This window comes from Scyliorhinus torazame, chromosome 8 (assembly GCF_047496885.1).
Source record: "Scyliorhinus torazame isolate Kashiwa2021f chromosome 8, sScyTor2.1, whole genome shotgun sequence".
Taxonomy (NCBI): Eukaryota; Metazoa; Chordata; class Chondrichthyes; order Carcharhiniformes; family Scyliorhinidae; genus Scyliorhinus; species Scyliorhinus torazame.
Genome location: NC_092714.1, coordinates 281,391,265 through 281,407,405, shown reverse-complemented (window position 1 = coordinate 281,407,405; position 16,141 = coordinate 281,391,265). Strand labels below are relative to the sequence as shown.

General features: G+C 61.0%; 1 protein-coding gene across 1 annotated transcript in view; it reads right to left on the bottom strand.

Annotated features, from left to right (window-relative positions):
• The window catches only part of fer1l4 (fer-1 like family member 4), a 527,478-nt gene that overhangs the window by 441,139 nt on the left and 70,198 nt on the right, over window positions 1–16,141 (bottom strand). The window contains exon 7 of the mRNA XM_072515422.1: window positions 2,080–2,232. Coding sequence (XP_072371523.1) covers window positions 2,080–2,232 — 153 coding nt within the window. The remainder of the gene's footprint in view (window positions 1–2,079; window positions 2,233–16,141) is intronic.

The window sequence follows — 16,141 nt, the reverse complement described above, 5'->3', positions numbered from 1 at the left end:
TAATAGGGGAACCTCCCACAGGGACCCCTGTTATCTGGGCACCTCCCACAGGGACTCCTGTAATAGGGGGACCCCCCACAGGGAGCCCTGTTATCGGGGAACCTCCCACAGGGACTCCTGTAATAGGGGCACCCCCCACAGGAACCCCTGTTATCGGGGAATCTCCCACAGGGACTCCTGTAATAGGGGAACCTCCCACAGGGACCCCTGCCTAAAGGAACCCTCTCCACAGACCGCCCCCACACTGAAAAGGGACTCCTGCCTGAAGCAAGAGACCAGTCCAGGGGCAGTGGGAATAATTACACTGGAACACTGACCACTGACCTTGCAGCTCCACCTGTCCATTCCTGGAAGCAGAGCCGCTGTGACCTGCGTCTGCTTCCCACAGATCCCGCTCCATGTCTCCAGCATCCACAGTATTTGTTTTCATCCCAACAATACTGTCTGTTCCTCCTCAGGAATCACAGACACCAATAATAATGTCCATTACAAATCTTAAATCACAGAAGCCACATCCTTGCAGTACATAGAACATAGAACATAGAACAATTCAGCGCAGTACAGGCCCTTCGGCCCACGATGTTGCACCGAAACAAAAGCCATCTAACCTACACTATGCCATTATCATCCATATGTTTATCCAATAAACTTTTAAATGCCCTCAATGTTGGCGAGTTCACTACTGTAGCAGGTAGGGCATTCCACGGCCTCACTACTCTTTGCGTAAAGAACCTACCTCTGACCTCTGTCCTATATCTATTACCCCTCAGTTTAAGGCTATGTCCCCTCGTGCTAGCCATTTCCATACGCGGGAGAAGGCTCTCACTGTCCACCCTATCCAACCCCCTGATCATTTTGTATGCCTCTATTAAGTCTCCTCTTAACCTTCTTCTCTCTAACGAAAACAACCTCAAGTCCATCAGCCTTTCCTCATAAGATTTTCCCTCCATACCAGCCAACATCCTGGTAAATCTCCTCTGCACCCGTTCCAAAGCCTCCACGTCCTTCCTATAATGCGGTGACCAGAACTGTACGCAATACTCCAAATGCGGCCGTACCAGAGTTCTGTACAGCTGCAACATGACCTCCTGACTCCGGAACTCAATCCCTCTACCAATAAAGGCCAACACTCCATAGGCCTTCTTCACCACCCTATCAACCTGGGTGGCAACTTTCAGGGATCTATGTACATGGACACCTAGATCCCTCTGCTCATCCACACTTTCAAGAACTTTTCCATTAGCCAAATATTCCACATTCCTGTTATTCCTTCCAAAGTGAATCACCTCACACTTCTCTACATTAAACTCCATTTGCCACCTCTCAGCCCAACTCTGCAGCTTATCTATATCCCTCTGTAACCTGCTACATCCTTCCACACTATTGACAACACCACCGACTTTAGTATCGTCTGCAAATTTACTCACCCACCCTTCTGCGCCTTCCTCTAGGTCATTGATAAAAATGACAAACAGCAACGGCCCCAGAACAGATCCTTGTGGTACTCCACTTGTGACTGAACTCCATTCTGAACATTTCCCATCAACCACCACCCTCTGTCTTCTTTCAGCTAGCCAATTTCTGATCCACATCTCTAAATCACCCTCAATCCCCAGCCTCCGTATTTTTTGCAATAGCCTACCGTGGGGAACCTTATCAAACGCTTTGCTGAAATCCATATACACCACATCAACTGCTCTACCCTCGTCTACCTGTTCAGTCACCTTCTCAAAGAACTCGATAAGGTTTGTGAGGCATGACCTACCCTTCACAAAGCCATGCTGACTATCCCTGATCATATCATTCCTATCTAGATGATTATAAATCTTGTAGAAACGCTGCAGTGTCTGCCGGTCATGTGCTTGGAATGCCTGTTCTGGAGGGGATTAGGACTCTCAGAGCTGTAGATCTCATGTGGTCCTGGCCAATGTCCCTCCTCTAACCAGTCACATCAAAATAGATTGTCTGGTCATTAATTTCACAACTTATTGGGGGATCTTACTGTGCAAAAATGCTTGCCATGAAAATCACTGCATTACAGGAACGGTATAAAAGCAAATCTTTTGTCTCCTTATTCACCTTTTCTGTGGAGTGAAAGACACAGAACTGATGTCAACTTCCGAAATATCAACATCATCGTCATCATCATCAGCACCATCATCGTTTACTAACATCCGCCCAAGAGCTCTCGTCTTTCTATCCAACTGATCCTCTTTCTCCAGTTCACTCGGGCTGCAAGAGAGAGAGAGGTAATGAGGAAGGACAATGGAATGTTGGCCTACATGGCAAGGGGGAAGACAGATAAACGTAGGGGGGCTCTTGCTACAACTATATAGGACATTGGTGAGACAACACTGTACTGTGTACAATCTGGCCTCCTTATTTATTTAAGGAGGGATATTCTTGCATTGGAATTAGAAGATTCATTAGGCTGGTTCCTGAAGTTTAGAAGAATGACAGAGGATCTTCTTGAAACAGACAAGATGCAGAGGGGATTTGACAGGGTGGATGCTGACAGGCTGTTCCCACTCCAGGGAATCTAGAGGTAAAGGGCACAGATTGAAAATAAAGGATCTCCTATTTAAGTTGGGGATGTCTCCCGGGAGATTGTTAGTTTTTGGAGTGGATGTTGGGTTATTGAATAAACTGCAATGAATGTAGGAATTTCAGGTTTAGTGATTGAACCCAAACATTTCAAAGTCTGGTTGTGGTTGCGTTAGGCAGGGTGTTTCTCGACAGCCACATTGGTGAGATCGTAGTCTGTATTAAACAGAACTTAGTGCTGGAAATGAGTCCCCACAAGCTTCCCACCATCCCATCACTGGCTGCCTCGCCGTCTGATTCACCTGATTCATAGAATCAAAGAATTTACAGTGCAGAAGGAGGCCATTCGGCCCATCGAGTCTGCACCGGCTCTTGGAAAGAGCACCCCACTTAAGCCCACACCTCCACCCTATGCCTGTAACCCGGTAACCCCACCTAACCTTTTTTGGACACTAAGGGCAATTTATCATGGCCGTATCCACCTAACCTGCACATCTTTGGACTGTAAGAGGAAACCGGAGCACCCGGAGGAAACCCACGCACACACGGGGAGGATGTGCAGACTCCGCACAGACAGTGACCCAAGCCGGGAATCGAACCTGGGACCCTGGAGTTGTGAAGCAACAGTGCTAACCACTGTGCTAACGTGCTGAGACTCGCATCTCAGCTTCTCGCTGCTTTTAAAAGCTCCCTCACCCCTCACTCCCAGTCAACACACAAACATGGCAGCTCGCAGAGCTGCTCCTAACTTTGGGGATGCCGACCTGGCCAAGCTTCTCGGCGCTGTGGATGTGAGATGGGACATCCTGATCCCCCGAGGGGGTCAGGGCACCAGCAGCAGGGTCAGCAACGCTAGCAGGGAGGCAGTGGCAGCGGCTGGCGGTGCGGGCAGCATGACCAGGAGGTCAGTGTGGGCAGAGTGACCAGGAGGTCAGTGCGGGCAGCGTGACCAGGTCAGTGTGGGCAGAGTGACCAGGAGGTCAGTGAGGTCAGTGTGACCAGGAGGTCAGTGCGGGCAGTGTGACCAGGAGGTCAGTGTGGGCAGTGAGACCAGGAGGTCAGTGCGGGCAGCGTGACCAGGAGGTCAGTGCGGGCAGCGTGACCAGGAGGTCAGTGTGGGCAGTGTGACCAGGAGGTCAGTGTGGGCAGTGTGACCAGGAGGTCAGTGTGGGCAGTGTGACCAGGAGGTCAGTGTGGGCAGTGTGACCAGGAGGTCAGTGTGGGCAGTGTGATCAGGAGGTCAGTGTGGGCAGTGTGACCAGGAGGTCAGTGCGGGCAGTGTGACCAGGAGGTCAGTGCGGGCAGTGTGACCAGGAGGTCAGTGCGGGCAGTGTGACCAGGAGGTCAGTGTGGGCAGTGTGACCAGGAGGTCAGTGTGGGCAGTGTGACCAGGAGGTCAGTGTGGGCAGTGTGACCAGGAGGTCAGTGTGGGCAGTGTGATCAGGAGGTCAGTGTGGGCAGTGTGACCAGGAGGTCAGTGCGGGCAGTGTGACCAGGAGGTCAGTGTGGGCAGTGTGACCAGGAGGTCAGTTCGGGCAGTGTGACCAGGAGGTCAGTGCGGGCAGCGTGACCAGGAGGTCAGTGCGGGCAGCGTGACCAGGAGGTCAGTGCGGGCAGCGTGACCAGGAGGTCAGTGCGGGCAGCGTGACCAGGAGGTCAGTGCGGGCAGCGTGACCAGGAGGTCAGTGCGGGCAGCGTGACCAGGAGGTCAGTGCGGGCAGCGTGACCAGGAGGTCAGTGCGGGCAGCGTGACCAGGAGGTCAGTGCGGGCAGCGTGACCAGGAGGTCAGTGCGGGCAGCGTGACCAGGAGGTCAGTGTGGGCAGTGTGACCAGGAGGTCAGTGTGGGCAGTGTGACCAGGAGGTCAGTGCGGGCAGCGTGACCAGGAGATCAGTGCGGGCAGCGTGACCAGGAGGTCAGTGCGGGCAGCGTGACCAGGAGGTCAGTGCGGGCAGCGTGACCAGGAGGTCAGTGCGGGCAGCGTGACCAGGAGGTCAGTGCGGGCAGCGTGACCAGGAGGTCAGTGCGGGCAGCGTGACCAGGAGGTCAGTGCGGGCAGCGTGACCAGGAGGTCAGTGCGGGCAGCGTGACCAGGAGGTCAGTGCGGGCAGCGTGACCAGGAGGTCAGTGCGGGCAGCGTGACCAGGAGGTCAGTGTGGGCAGTGTGACCAGGAGGTCAGTGTGGGCAGTGTGACCAGGAGGTCAGTGCGGGCAGTGTGACCAGGAGATCAGTGCGGGCAGCGTGACCAGGAGGTCAGTGTGGGCAGTGTGACCAGGAGGTCAGTGTGGGCAGAGTGACCAGGAGGTCAGTGTGAGCAGTGTGACCAGGAGGTCAGTGTGGGCAGCTTGACCAGGAGGTCAGTTTGGGCAGCTTGACCAGGAGGTCAGTGCGGGCAGCGTGACCAGGAGGTCAGTGCGGGCAGTGTGACCAGGAGGTCAGTGCGGGCAGTGTGACCAGGAGGTCAGTGCGGGCAGTGTGACCAGGAGGTCAGTGCGGGCAGTGTGACCAGGAGGTCAGTGGGGGAAGCTTGACCAGGAGGTCAGTGGGGGCAGGGTGACCAGGAGGTCAGTGGGGGCAGGGTGACCAGGAGGTCAGTGCGGGCAGTGTGACCAGGAGGTCAGTGCGGGCAGTGTGACCAGGAGGTCAGTGCGGGCAGTGTGACCAGGAGGTCAGTGTGGGCAGTGTGACCAGGAGGTCAGTGTGGGCAGTGTGACCAGGAGGTCAGTGCGGGCAGTGTGACCAGGAGGTCAGTGCGGGCCGCGTGACCAGGAGGTCAGTTCGTGCAGCATGGCCAGGAGGTCAGTTCGTGCAGCATGGCCAGGAGGTCAGTGTGGGCAGAGTGACCAGGAGGTCAGTGCGGGCCGCGTGACCAGGAGGTCAGTTCGTGCAGCATGGCCAGGAGGTCAATGTGGGCAGAGTGACCAGGAGGTCAGTGTGGGCAGAGTGACCAGGAGGTCAGTGCGGGCAGTGTGACCAGTAGGTCAGTGCGGGCGGCTTGACCAGGAGGTCAGTTCGTGCAGCATGGCCAGGAGGTCAATGTGGGCAGAGTGACCAGGAGGTCAGTGTGGGCAGAGTGACCAGGAGGTCAGTGCGGGCAGCGTGACCAGGAGGTCAGTGCGGGCAGCTTGACCAGGAGGTCAGTGCGGGCAGCTTGACCAGTAGGTCAGTGCGGGCAGCGTGACCAGGAGGTCAGTGCGGGCAGCGTGACCAGGAGGACAGTGCGGGCCGCGTGACCAGTAGGTCAGTGCGGGCAGTGTGACCAGTAGGTCAGTGCGGGCAGTGTGACCAGGAGGTCAGTGCGGGCAGTGTGACCAGGGGGTCAGTGCGGGCAGTGTGACCAGGAGGTCAGTGCGGGCAGAGTGACCAGGAGGTCAGTGCGGGCAGCGTGACCAGGAGGTCAGTGCGGGCCGCGTGACCAGGAGGTCAGTGCGGGCAGCGTGACCAGGAGGTCATTGCGGGCAGCGTGACCAGGAGGTCAGTGCGGGCAGCGTGACCAGGAGGTCAGTGCGGGCAGCGTGACCAGGAGGTCAGTGCGGGCAGCGTGACCAGGAGGTCAGTGCGGGCAGCGTGACCAGGAGGTCAGTGCGGGCAGCGTGACCAGGAGGTCAGTGCGGGCAGCGTGACCAGGAGGTCAGTGCGGGCAGCGTGACCAGGAGGTCAGTGCGGGCAGCGTGACCAGGAGGTCAGTGCGGGCAGCTTGACCAGGAGGTCAGTGCGGGCAGCGTGACCAGGAGGTCAGTGCGGGCAGCGTGACCAGGAGGTCAGTGCGGGCAGCGTGACCAGGAGGTCAGTGCGGGCAGCGTGACCAGGAGGTCAGTGCGGGCAGCGTGACCAGGAAGTCAGTGCGGGCAGCGTGACCAGGAGGTCAGTGCGGGCAGCGTGACCAGGAGGTCAGTGCGGGCAGCGTGACCAGGAGGTCAGTGCGGGCAGCGTGACCAGGAGGTCAGTGCGGGCAGCGTGACCAGGAGGTCAGTGCGGGCAGCGTGACCAGGAGGTCAGTGCGGGCAGCGTGACCAGGAGGTCAGTGCGGGCGGCTTGACCAGGAGGTCAGTGCGGGCGGCTTGACCAGGAGGTCAGTGCGGGCGGCTTGACCAGGAGTTCAGTGGGGGAAGCTTGACCAGGAGGTCAGTGCGGGCGGCTTGACCAGGAGGTCAGTGCGGGCAGCTTGACCAGGAGGTCAGTGCGGGCAGCTTGACCAGGAGGTCAGTGCGGGCAGCTTGACCAGGAGGTCAGTGCGGGCAGCTTGACCAGGAGGCAGTGCGGGCAGCTTGACCAGGAGGTCAGTTGCGGGCAGCTTGACCAGGAGGTTAGTGCGGGCGGCTTGACCAGGAGATGTCAGTGCGGGCAGTGTGACCAGGAGGTCAGTGTGGGCAGAGTGACCAGGAGGTCAGTGCGGGCAGAGTGACCAGGAGGTCAGTGCGGGCAGAGTGACCAGGAGGTCAGTGCGGGCAGAGTGACCAGGAGGTCAGTGCGGGCAGAGTGACCAGGAGGTCAGTGCGGGCAGAGTGACCAGGAGGTCAGTGCGGGCAGAGTAACCAGGAGGTCAGTGCGGGCAGAGTGACCAGGAGGTCAGTGCGGGCAGAGTGACCAGGAGGTCAGTGCGGGCAGAGTGACCAGGAGGTCAGTGCGGGCAGTGTGTCCAGGAGGTCAGTGCGGGCAGCGTGACCAGGAGGTCAGTGTGGGCAGTGTGACCAGGAGGTCAGTGTGGGCAGTGTGACCAGGAGGTCAATGTGGGCAGTGTGACCAGGAGGTCAGTGCGGGCGGCTTGACCAGGAGGTCAGTGCGGGCAGTGTGACCAGGAGGTCAGTGTGGGCAGAGTGACCAGGAGGTCAGTGTGGGCAGTGTGACCAGGAGGTCAGTGTGGGCAGTGTGACCAGGAGGTCAGTGTGGGCAGTGTGACCAGGAGGTCAGCGCGGGCAGTGTGACCAGGAGGTCAGTGCGGGTGGCTTGACCAGGAGGTCAGTGCGGGCAGTGTGACCAGGAGATCAGTGCGGGCAGTGTGACCAGGAGGTCAGTGTGGGCAGTGTGACCAGGTCAGTGTGGGCAGGGTGACCAGGAGGTCAGTGCGGGCAATGTGACCAGGAGGTCAGTGTGGACAGTGTGACCAGGAGGTCAGTGCGGGCAGGGTGACCAGGAGGTCAGTGCGGGCAGTGAGACCAGGTCAGTGTGGGCAGCGTGACCAGGAGGTCAGTGTGGGCAGTGTGTCCAGGAGGTCAGTGTGGGCAGTGTGTCCAGGAGGTCAGTGTGGGCAGTGTGACCAGGAGGTCAGTGTGGGCAGTGTGACCAGGAGGTCAGTGTGGGCAGTGTGACCAGGAGGTCAGTGTGACCAGGAGGTCAGTGTGGGCAGTGTGACCAGGAGGTCAGTGTGGGCAGTGTGACCAGGAGGTAAGTGTGGGCAGTGTGTCCAGGAGGTCAGTGTGGGCAGTGTGTCCAGGAGGTCAGTGCGGGCCGCGTGACCAGGAGGTCAGTGTGGGCAGTGTGACCAGGAGGTCAGTGTGGGCAGTGTGACCAGGAGGTCAGTGCGGGCAGTGTGACCAGGAGGTCAGTGCGGGCAGTGTGACCAGGAGGTCAGTGCGGGCAGTGTGACCAGGAGGTCAGTGCGGGCAGGGTGACCAGGAGGTCAGTGTGGGCAGTGTGACCAGGAGGTCAGTGCGGGCAGTGTGACCAGGAGGTCAGTGCGGGCAGTGTGACCAGGAGGTCAGTGTGGGCAGCGTGACCAGGAGGTCAGTGTGGGCAGCTTGACCAGGAGGTCAGTGTGGGCAGCTTGACCAGGAGGTCAGTGTGGGCAGCTTGACCAGGAGGTCAGTGTGGGCAGCTTGACCAGGAGGTCAGTGTGGGCAGCTTGACCAGGAGGTCAGTGTGGGCAGTGTGACCAGGAGGTCAGTGTGGGCAGTGTGACCAGGAGGTCAGTGTGCAGTGTGACCAGGAGGTCAGTGCGTGCAGTGTGACCAGGAGGTCAGTGTGGGCAGTGTGACCAGGAGGTCAGTGTGGGCAGTGTGACCAGGAGGTCAGTGCGGGCAGTGTGACCAGGAGGTCAGTGCGGGCAGTGTGACCAGGAGGTCAGTGCGGGCAGTGTGACCAGGAGTTCAGTGCGGGCAGTGTGACCAGTAGGTCAGTGTGGGCAGTGTGACCAGGGGGTCAGTGTGGGCAGTGTGACCAGGAGGTCAGTGCGGGCAGTGTGACCAGGAGGTCAGTGTGAGCAGTGTGACCAGGAGGTCAGTGTGGGCAGCTTGACCAGGAGGTCAGTGTGGGCAGGGTGACCAGGAGGTCAGTGCGGGCAGCTTGACCAGGAGGTCAGTGCGGGCAGTGTGACCAGGAGGTCAGTGTGACCAGGAGGTCAGTGTGGGCAGTGTGACCAGGAGGTCAGTGTGGGCAGGGTGACCAGGAGGTCAGTGCGGGCAGGGTGACCAGGAGGTCAGTGCGGGCAGGGTGACCAGGAGGTCAGTGTGGGCAGTGTGACCAGGAGGTCAGTGTGGTCAGTGTGACCTTGAGCTCAGTGCGGGCAGCTTGACCAGGAGGTCAGTGTGGGCAGCGTGACCAGGAGGTCAGTGGGAGCAGTGTGACCAGGGGGTCAGTGTGACCAGGAGGTCAGTGTGGGCAGTGTGACCAGGAGGTCAGTGTGACCAGGAGGTCAGTGCGGGCAGAGTGACAGGAGGTCAGTGTGGGCAGTGTGACCAGGAGGTCAGTGTGACCAGGAGGTCAGTGCGGGCAGTGTGACCAGGAGGTCAGTGCGGGCAGCTTGACCAGGAGGTCAGTGGGGGAAGCTTGACCAGGAGGTCAGTGCGGGCAGGGTGACCAGGAGGTCAGTGTGGGCAGGGTGACCAGGAGGTCAGTGCAGCGTGACCAGGAGGTCAGTGCGGGCAGCGTGACCAGGAGGTCAGAATGGGCAGCGTGACCAGGAGGTCAGTGCGGGCCGTGTGACCAGGAGGTCAGTGTGGGCAGTGTGACCAGGAGGTCAGTGCGGGCCGCGTGACCAGGAGGTCAGTTCGTGCAGCATGGCCAGGAGGTCAGTGTGGGCAGAGTGACCAGGAGGTCAGTGTGGGCAGTGTGACCAGTAGGTCAGTGTGGGCAGTGTGACCAGTAGGTCAGTGTGGGCAGTGTGACCAGGAGGTCAGTGCAGGCAGTGTGACCAGGGGGTCAGTGCGGGCAGTGTGACCAGGGGGTCAGTGCGGGCAGTGTGACCAGGGGGTCAGTGCGGGCAGTGTGACCAGGAGGTCAGTGCGGGCAGAGTGACCAGGTCAGTGCGGGTAGTGTGACCAGGAGGTCAGTGCGGGCAGCGTGACCAGGAGGTCAGTGCGGGCAGCGTGACCAGGAGGTCAGTGCGGCCAGCGTGACCAGGAGGTCAGTGCGGCCAGCGTGACCAGGAGGTCAGTGCGGCCAGCGTGACCAGGAGGTCAGTGCGGGCGGCTTGACCAGGAGTTCAGTGGGGGAAGCTTGACCAGGAGTTCAGTGGGGGAAGCTTGACCAGGAGGTCAGTGCGGGCGGCTTGACCAGGAGGTCAGTGCGGGCAGCTTGACCAGGAGGTCAGTGCGGGCAGGGTGACCAGGAGGTCAGTGCGGGCAGGGTGACCAGGAGGTCAGTGCGGGCAGTGTGACCAGGTCAGTGTGGGCAGCGTGACCAGGAGGTCAGTGTGGGCAGTGTGTCCAGGAGGTCAGTGTGGGCAGTGTGTCCAGGAGGTCAGTGTGGGCAGTGTGACCAGGAGGTCAGTGTGACCAGGAGGTCAGTGTGGGCAGGGTGACCAGGAGGTCAGTGTGGGCAGGGTGACCAGGAGGTCAGTGTGGGCAGTGTGACCAGGAGGTCAGTGTGGGCAGTGTGACCAGGAGGTCAGTGTGGGCAGTGTGACCAGGAGGTCAGTGTGGGCAGTGTGACCAGGAGGTCAGTGTGGGCAGTGTGACCAGGAGGTCAGTGCGGGCAGTGTGACCAGGAGGTCAGTGCGGGCGGCTTGACCAGGAGGTCAGTGCGGGCAGTGTGACCAGGAGATCAGTGCGGGCAGTGTGACCAAGAGGTCAGTGTGGGCAGTGTGACCTGGTCAGTGTGGGCAGGGTGACCAGGAGGTCAGTGCGGGCAATGTGACCAGGAGGTCAGTGCGGGCAGAGTGACCAGGAGATCAGTGCGGGCAGTGTGACCAGGAGGTCAGTGTGGGCGGTGTGACGAGGTCAGTGTGGGCAGGGTGACCAGGAGGTCAGTGCGGGCAATGTGACCAGGAGGTCAGTGTGGGCAGTGTGACCAGGAGGTCAGTGCGGGCAGGGTGACCAGGAGGTCAGTGCGGGCAGTGTGACCAGGTCAGTGTGGGCAGCGTGACCAGGAGGTCAGTGTGGGCAGTGTGACCAGGAGGTCAGTGCGGGCAGTGTGACCAGGAGGTCAGTGCGGGCGGCTTGACCAGGAGGTCAGTGCGGGCAGTGTGACCAGGAGGTCAGTGCGGGCAGAGTGACCAGGAGGTGAGTGTGGGCAGTGTGACCAGGAGGTCAGTGTGGGCAGTGTGACCAGGAGGTCAGTGTGGGCAGTGTGACCAGGAGGTCAGTGCGGGCAGTGTGACCAGGTCAGTGCGGGCGGCTTGACCAGGAGGTCAGTGCGGGCAGTGTGACCAGGAGATCAGTGCGTGCAGTGTGACCAGGAGGTCAGTGTGGGCAGTGTGACCAGGTCAGTGTGGGCAGGGTGACCAGGAGGTCAGTGCGGGCAATGTGACCAGGAGGTCAGTGTGGGCAGTGTGACCAGGAGGTCAGTGCGGGCAGGGTGACCAGGAGGTCAGTGCGGGCAGGGTGACCAGGAGGTCAGTGCGGGCAGTGTGACCAGGTCAGTGTGGGCAGCGTGACCAGGAGGTCAGTGTGGGCAGTGTGTCCAGGAGGTCAGTGTGGGCAGTGTGTCCAGGAGGTCAGTGTGACCAGGAGGTCAGTGTGACCAGGAGGTCAGTGAGGGCAGGGTGACCAGGAGGTCAGTGTGGGCAGGGTGACCAGGAGGTCAGTGCGGGCAGGGTGACCAGGAGGTCAGTGTGGGCAGTGTGACCAGGAGGTCAGTGTGGGCAGTGTGACCAGGAGGTCAGTGTGGGCAGTGTGACCAGGAGGTCAGTGCGGGCAGCTTGACCAGGAGGTCAGTGCGGGTAGCTTGACCAGCAGGTCAGTACGGGCACTGTGACCAGGAGGTCAGTGCGGGCCGCTTGACCAGGAGGTCAGTGCGGGCAGTGTGACCAGGAGGTCAGTGCGGGCAGTGTGACCAGGAGGTCAGTGCGGGCAGTGTGACCAGGAGGTCAGTGCGGGCAGTGTGACCAGGAGGTCAGTGCGGGCAGCTTGACCAGGAGGTCAGTGCGGGCAGTGTGACCAGGAGGTCAGTGCGGGCAGTGTGACCAGGAGGTCAGTGCGGGCAGTGTGACCAGGAGGTCAGTGCGGGCAGTGTGACCAGGAGGTCAGTGCGGGCAGTGTGACCAGGAGGTCAGTGCGGGCAGTGTGACCAGGAGGTCAGTGCGGGCAGTGTGACCAGGAGGTCAGTGCGGGCGGCTTGACCAGGAGGTCAGTGCGGGCGGCTTGACCAGGAGGTCAGTGCGGGCGGCTTGACCAGGAGGTCAGTGCGGGCAGCTTGACCAGGAGATTAGTGCGGGCAGCTTGACCAGGAGGTCAGTGCGGGCGGCTTGACCAGGAGATTAGTGCGGGCAGCTTGACCAGGAGGTCAGTGCGGGCAGCTTGACCAGCAGGTCAGTACGGGCAGCTTGACCAGGAGGTCAATGCGGGCGGCTTGACCAGGAGGTCATTGGGGGCAACTTGACCAGGAGATTAGTGTGGGCAGCTTGACCAGGAGGTCAGTGCGGGCAGCATGACCAGGAGGTCAGTGCAGGCGGCTTGACCAGGAGGTCAGTGCGGGTGGCTTGACCAGGAGGTCAGTGGGGGCAGCTTTACCAGGAGATTAGTGCGGGCAGCTTGACCAGCAGGTCAGTGTGGGCAGCTTGACCAGGAGGACCGCCGTCCAATGTCAAAAGAAGACCAACAATCTCCACCGAGCTGCAAGGATACGTTACCACCTCTCACCTGGCATCAGGTTTGCCCACCACCCCTCAAATTTCCAATACCCCCTCCCTCCCACGAATCAGGCTGACACCTGCACCCTCCCCACATCATGTCTTTGTGCTTTTTCCTCAGAACCCTCGGTCACCTGAGGAAGGAGCTGGGCTTTGAAAGTTAGTGACTCCAAACAAACCTCTTTGACTTTAACCTGGTGTTGGAAGACTTCTTGCTGGATAGTTTAAAACTTACTTGATAGAGAGAGCGCAGCGAAGGTTTACCATAGCTGGACAGGGTAGATGCAGGAAGGATGTTCCCGATTGTGGGTGTGTCCAGATCCAGGGGGCACAGTCTGAGGATACTGGGTAGACCATTTAGGACACAGATAAGGAGCGATCTCTTCACCCAGAGAGTGGTGGGTCTGTGGAATTCATTACCACAGGAAGGAGTTGAGGCCAAAGCATTGTTCTTCAGCAAATTGTCACAGAGAGTGACAAGGTACTGAAGGTATTGGCGGGCTTAAAAGTAGACAAATCTCCAGAACCGGATAAATTGTTTCCCAGGTTGCTGTGAGAGGCAAGGAAATTGCCAGGTCTCTGACCCAAATTCCTCTCTGGCCTGGGCGGAGGTGCCAGGAGACTGGAGAATGGCTAATGTGGATCCAATAGTGAAGAAAGGTTGTAGAGAAAAGCCAGGGAACTGCAGACACATCAGTCTCACGTCAATGGTAGGAAAACTATTGAATAAAATTCTGGAGAGAATCTCTGTGTTTCCCGGGAGGCTGTGCCGTTCGCTGGCAGCGGGAGTCTCCGTGTTTACCGGGAGGCGGTGCCGGTCGCTGGCAGCGGGATTCTCCGTGTTTCCCGGGAGGTGGTGCCGGTCGCTGGCAGCGGGAATCTCCGTGTTTCCCGGTAGGTGGTGCCGGTCGCTGGCAGCGGGATTCTCCGTGTTTCCCGGGAGGCGGTGCCGTTCGCTGGCAGCGGGAATCTCCGTGTTTCCCGGGAGGCGGTGCCGTTCGCTGGCAGCGGGAGTCTCCGTGTTTCCCGGGAGGCGGTGCCGTTCGCTGGCAGCGGGATTCTCCGTGTTTCCCGGGAGGCGGTGCCGTTCGCTGGCAGCGGGAATCTCTGTTTCCCGGGAGGCGGCGCCGTTCGCTGGCAGCGGGACTCTCCGTGTTTCCCGGGAGGTGGTGCCGGTCGCTGGCAGCGGGATTCTCCGTGTTTCCCGGGAGGCGGTGCCGTTCGCTGGCAGCGGGACTCTCCGTGTTTCCCGGGAGGCAGTGCCGTTCGCTGGCAGCGGGAGTCTCCGTGTTTCCCGGGAGGCGGTGCCGTTCGCTGGCAGCGGGACTCTCCGTGTTTCCCGGGAGTTGGTGCCGGTCGCTGGCAGCGGGATTCTCCGTGTTTCCCGGGAGGCGGTGCCGTTCGCTGGCAGCGGGAATCTCCGTGTCTCCCGGGAGGCGGTGCCGTTCGCTGGCAGCGGGATTCTCCGTGTTTCCCGGGAGGCGGTGCCGTTCGCTGGCAGCGGGATTCTCCGTGTTTCCCGGGAGGATGCGCCGTTCGCTGGCAGCGGGAATCTCCGTGTTTCCCGGGAGGCGGTGCTGTTCGCTGGCAGCGGGATTCTCCGTGTTTCCCGGGAGGATGCGCCGTTCGCTGGCAGCGGGAATCTCCGTGTTTCCCGGGAGGCGGTGCTGTTCGCTGGCAGCGGGAATCTCCGTGTCTCCCGGGAGGCGGTGCCGTTCGCTGGCAGCGGGATTCTCCGTGTTTCCCGGGAGGCGGTGCCGTTCGCTGGCAGCGGGATTCTCCGTGTTTCCCGGGAGGATGCGCCGTTCGCTGGCAGCGGGACTCTCCGTGTTTCCCGGGAGGTGGTGCCGGTCGCTGGCAGCGGGATTCTCCGTGTTTCCCGGGAGGCGGTGCCGTTCGCTGGCAGCGGGACTCTCCGTGTTTCCCGGGAGGCAGTGCCGTTCGCTGGCAGCGGGAGTCTCCGTGTTTCCCGGGAGGCGGTGCCGTTCGCTGGCAGCGGGAGTCTCCGTGTTTCCCGGGAGGCGGTGCTGTTCGCTGGCAGCGGGAATCTCCGTGTCTCCCGGGAGGCGGTGCCGTTCGCTGGCAGCGGGATTCTCCGTGTTTCCCGGGAGGCGGTGCCGTTCGCTGGCAGCGGGATTCTCCGTGTTTCCCGGGAGGATGCGCCGTTCGCTGGCAGCGGGAATCTCCGTGTTTCCCGGGAGGCGGTGCTGTTCGCTGGCAGCGGGAATCTCCGTGTTTCCCGGGAGGCGGTGCCGTTCGCTGGCTGTGGGATACTCCGTGTTTCCCGGGAGGCGGTGCCGTTCGCTGGCAGCGGGATTCTCCGTGTTTCCCGGGAGGCGGTGCCGTTCGCTGGCAGCGGGAATCTCCGTGTTTCCCGGGAGGCGGTGCCGTTCGCTGGCAGCGGGATTCTCCGTGTTTCCCGGGAGGATGCGCCGTTCGCTGGCAGCGGGAATCTCCGTGTTTCCCGGGAGGCGGTGCTGTTCGCTGGCAGCGGGAATCTCCGTGTTTCCCGGGAGGCGGTGCTGTTCGCTGGCAGCGGGAATCTCCGTGTTTCCCGGGAGGCGGTGCCGTTCGCTGGCTGTGGGATACTCCGTGTTTCCCGGGAGGCGGTGCCGTTCGCTGGCAGCGGGATTCTCCGTGTTTCCCGGGAGGCGGTGCCGTTCGCTGGCAGCGGGACTCTCCGTGTTTCCCGGGAGGCGGTGCCGTTCGCTGGCAGCGGGAATCTCCGTGTTTCCCGGGAGGCGGTGCCGTTCGCTGGCAGCGGGATTCTCCGTGTTTCCCGGGAGGATGCGCCGTTCGCTGGCAGCGGGAATCTCCGTGTTTCCCGGGAGGCGGTGCTGTTCGCTGGCAGCGGGAATCTCCGTGTTTCCCGGGAGGCGGTGCCGTTCGCTGGCAGCGGGATTCTCCGTGTTTCCCGGGAGGCGGTGCCGTTCGCTGGCAGCGGGATTCTCCGTGTTTCCCGGGAGGATGCGCCGTTCGCTGGCAGCGGGAATCTCCGTGTTTCCCGGGAGGCGGTGCTGTTCGCTGGCAGCGGGAATCTCCGTGTTTCCCGGGAGGCGGTGCTGTTCGCTGGCAGCGGGATTCTCCGTGTTTCCCGGGAGGATGCGCCGTTCGCTGGCAGCGGGAATCTCCGTGTTTCCCGGGAGGCGGTGCTGTTCGCTGGCAGCGGGAATCTCCGTGTCTCCCGGGAGGCGGTGCCGTTCGCTGGCAGCGGGATTCTCCGTGTTTCCCGGGAGGCGGTGCCGTTCGCTGGCAGCGGGATTCTCCGTGTTTCCCGGGAGGATGCGCCGTTCGCTGGCTGTGGGATACTCCGTGTTTCCCGGGAGGCGGTGCCGTTCGCTGGCAGCGGGAATCTCCGTGTTTCCCGGGAGGCGGTGCCGTTCGCTGGCAGCGGGAATCTCCGTGTTTCCCGGGAGGCGGTGCCGTTCGCTGGCAGCGGGAGTCTCCGTGTTTCCCGGGAGGCGGTGCCGTTCGCTGGCAGCGGGATTCTCCGTGTTTCCCGGGAGGATGCGCCGTTCGCTGGCAGCGGGAATCTCCGTGTTTCCCGGGAGGTGGTGCTGTTCGCTGGCAGCGGGAATCTCCGTGTTTCC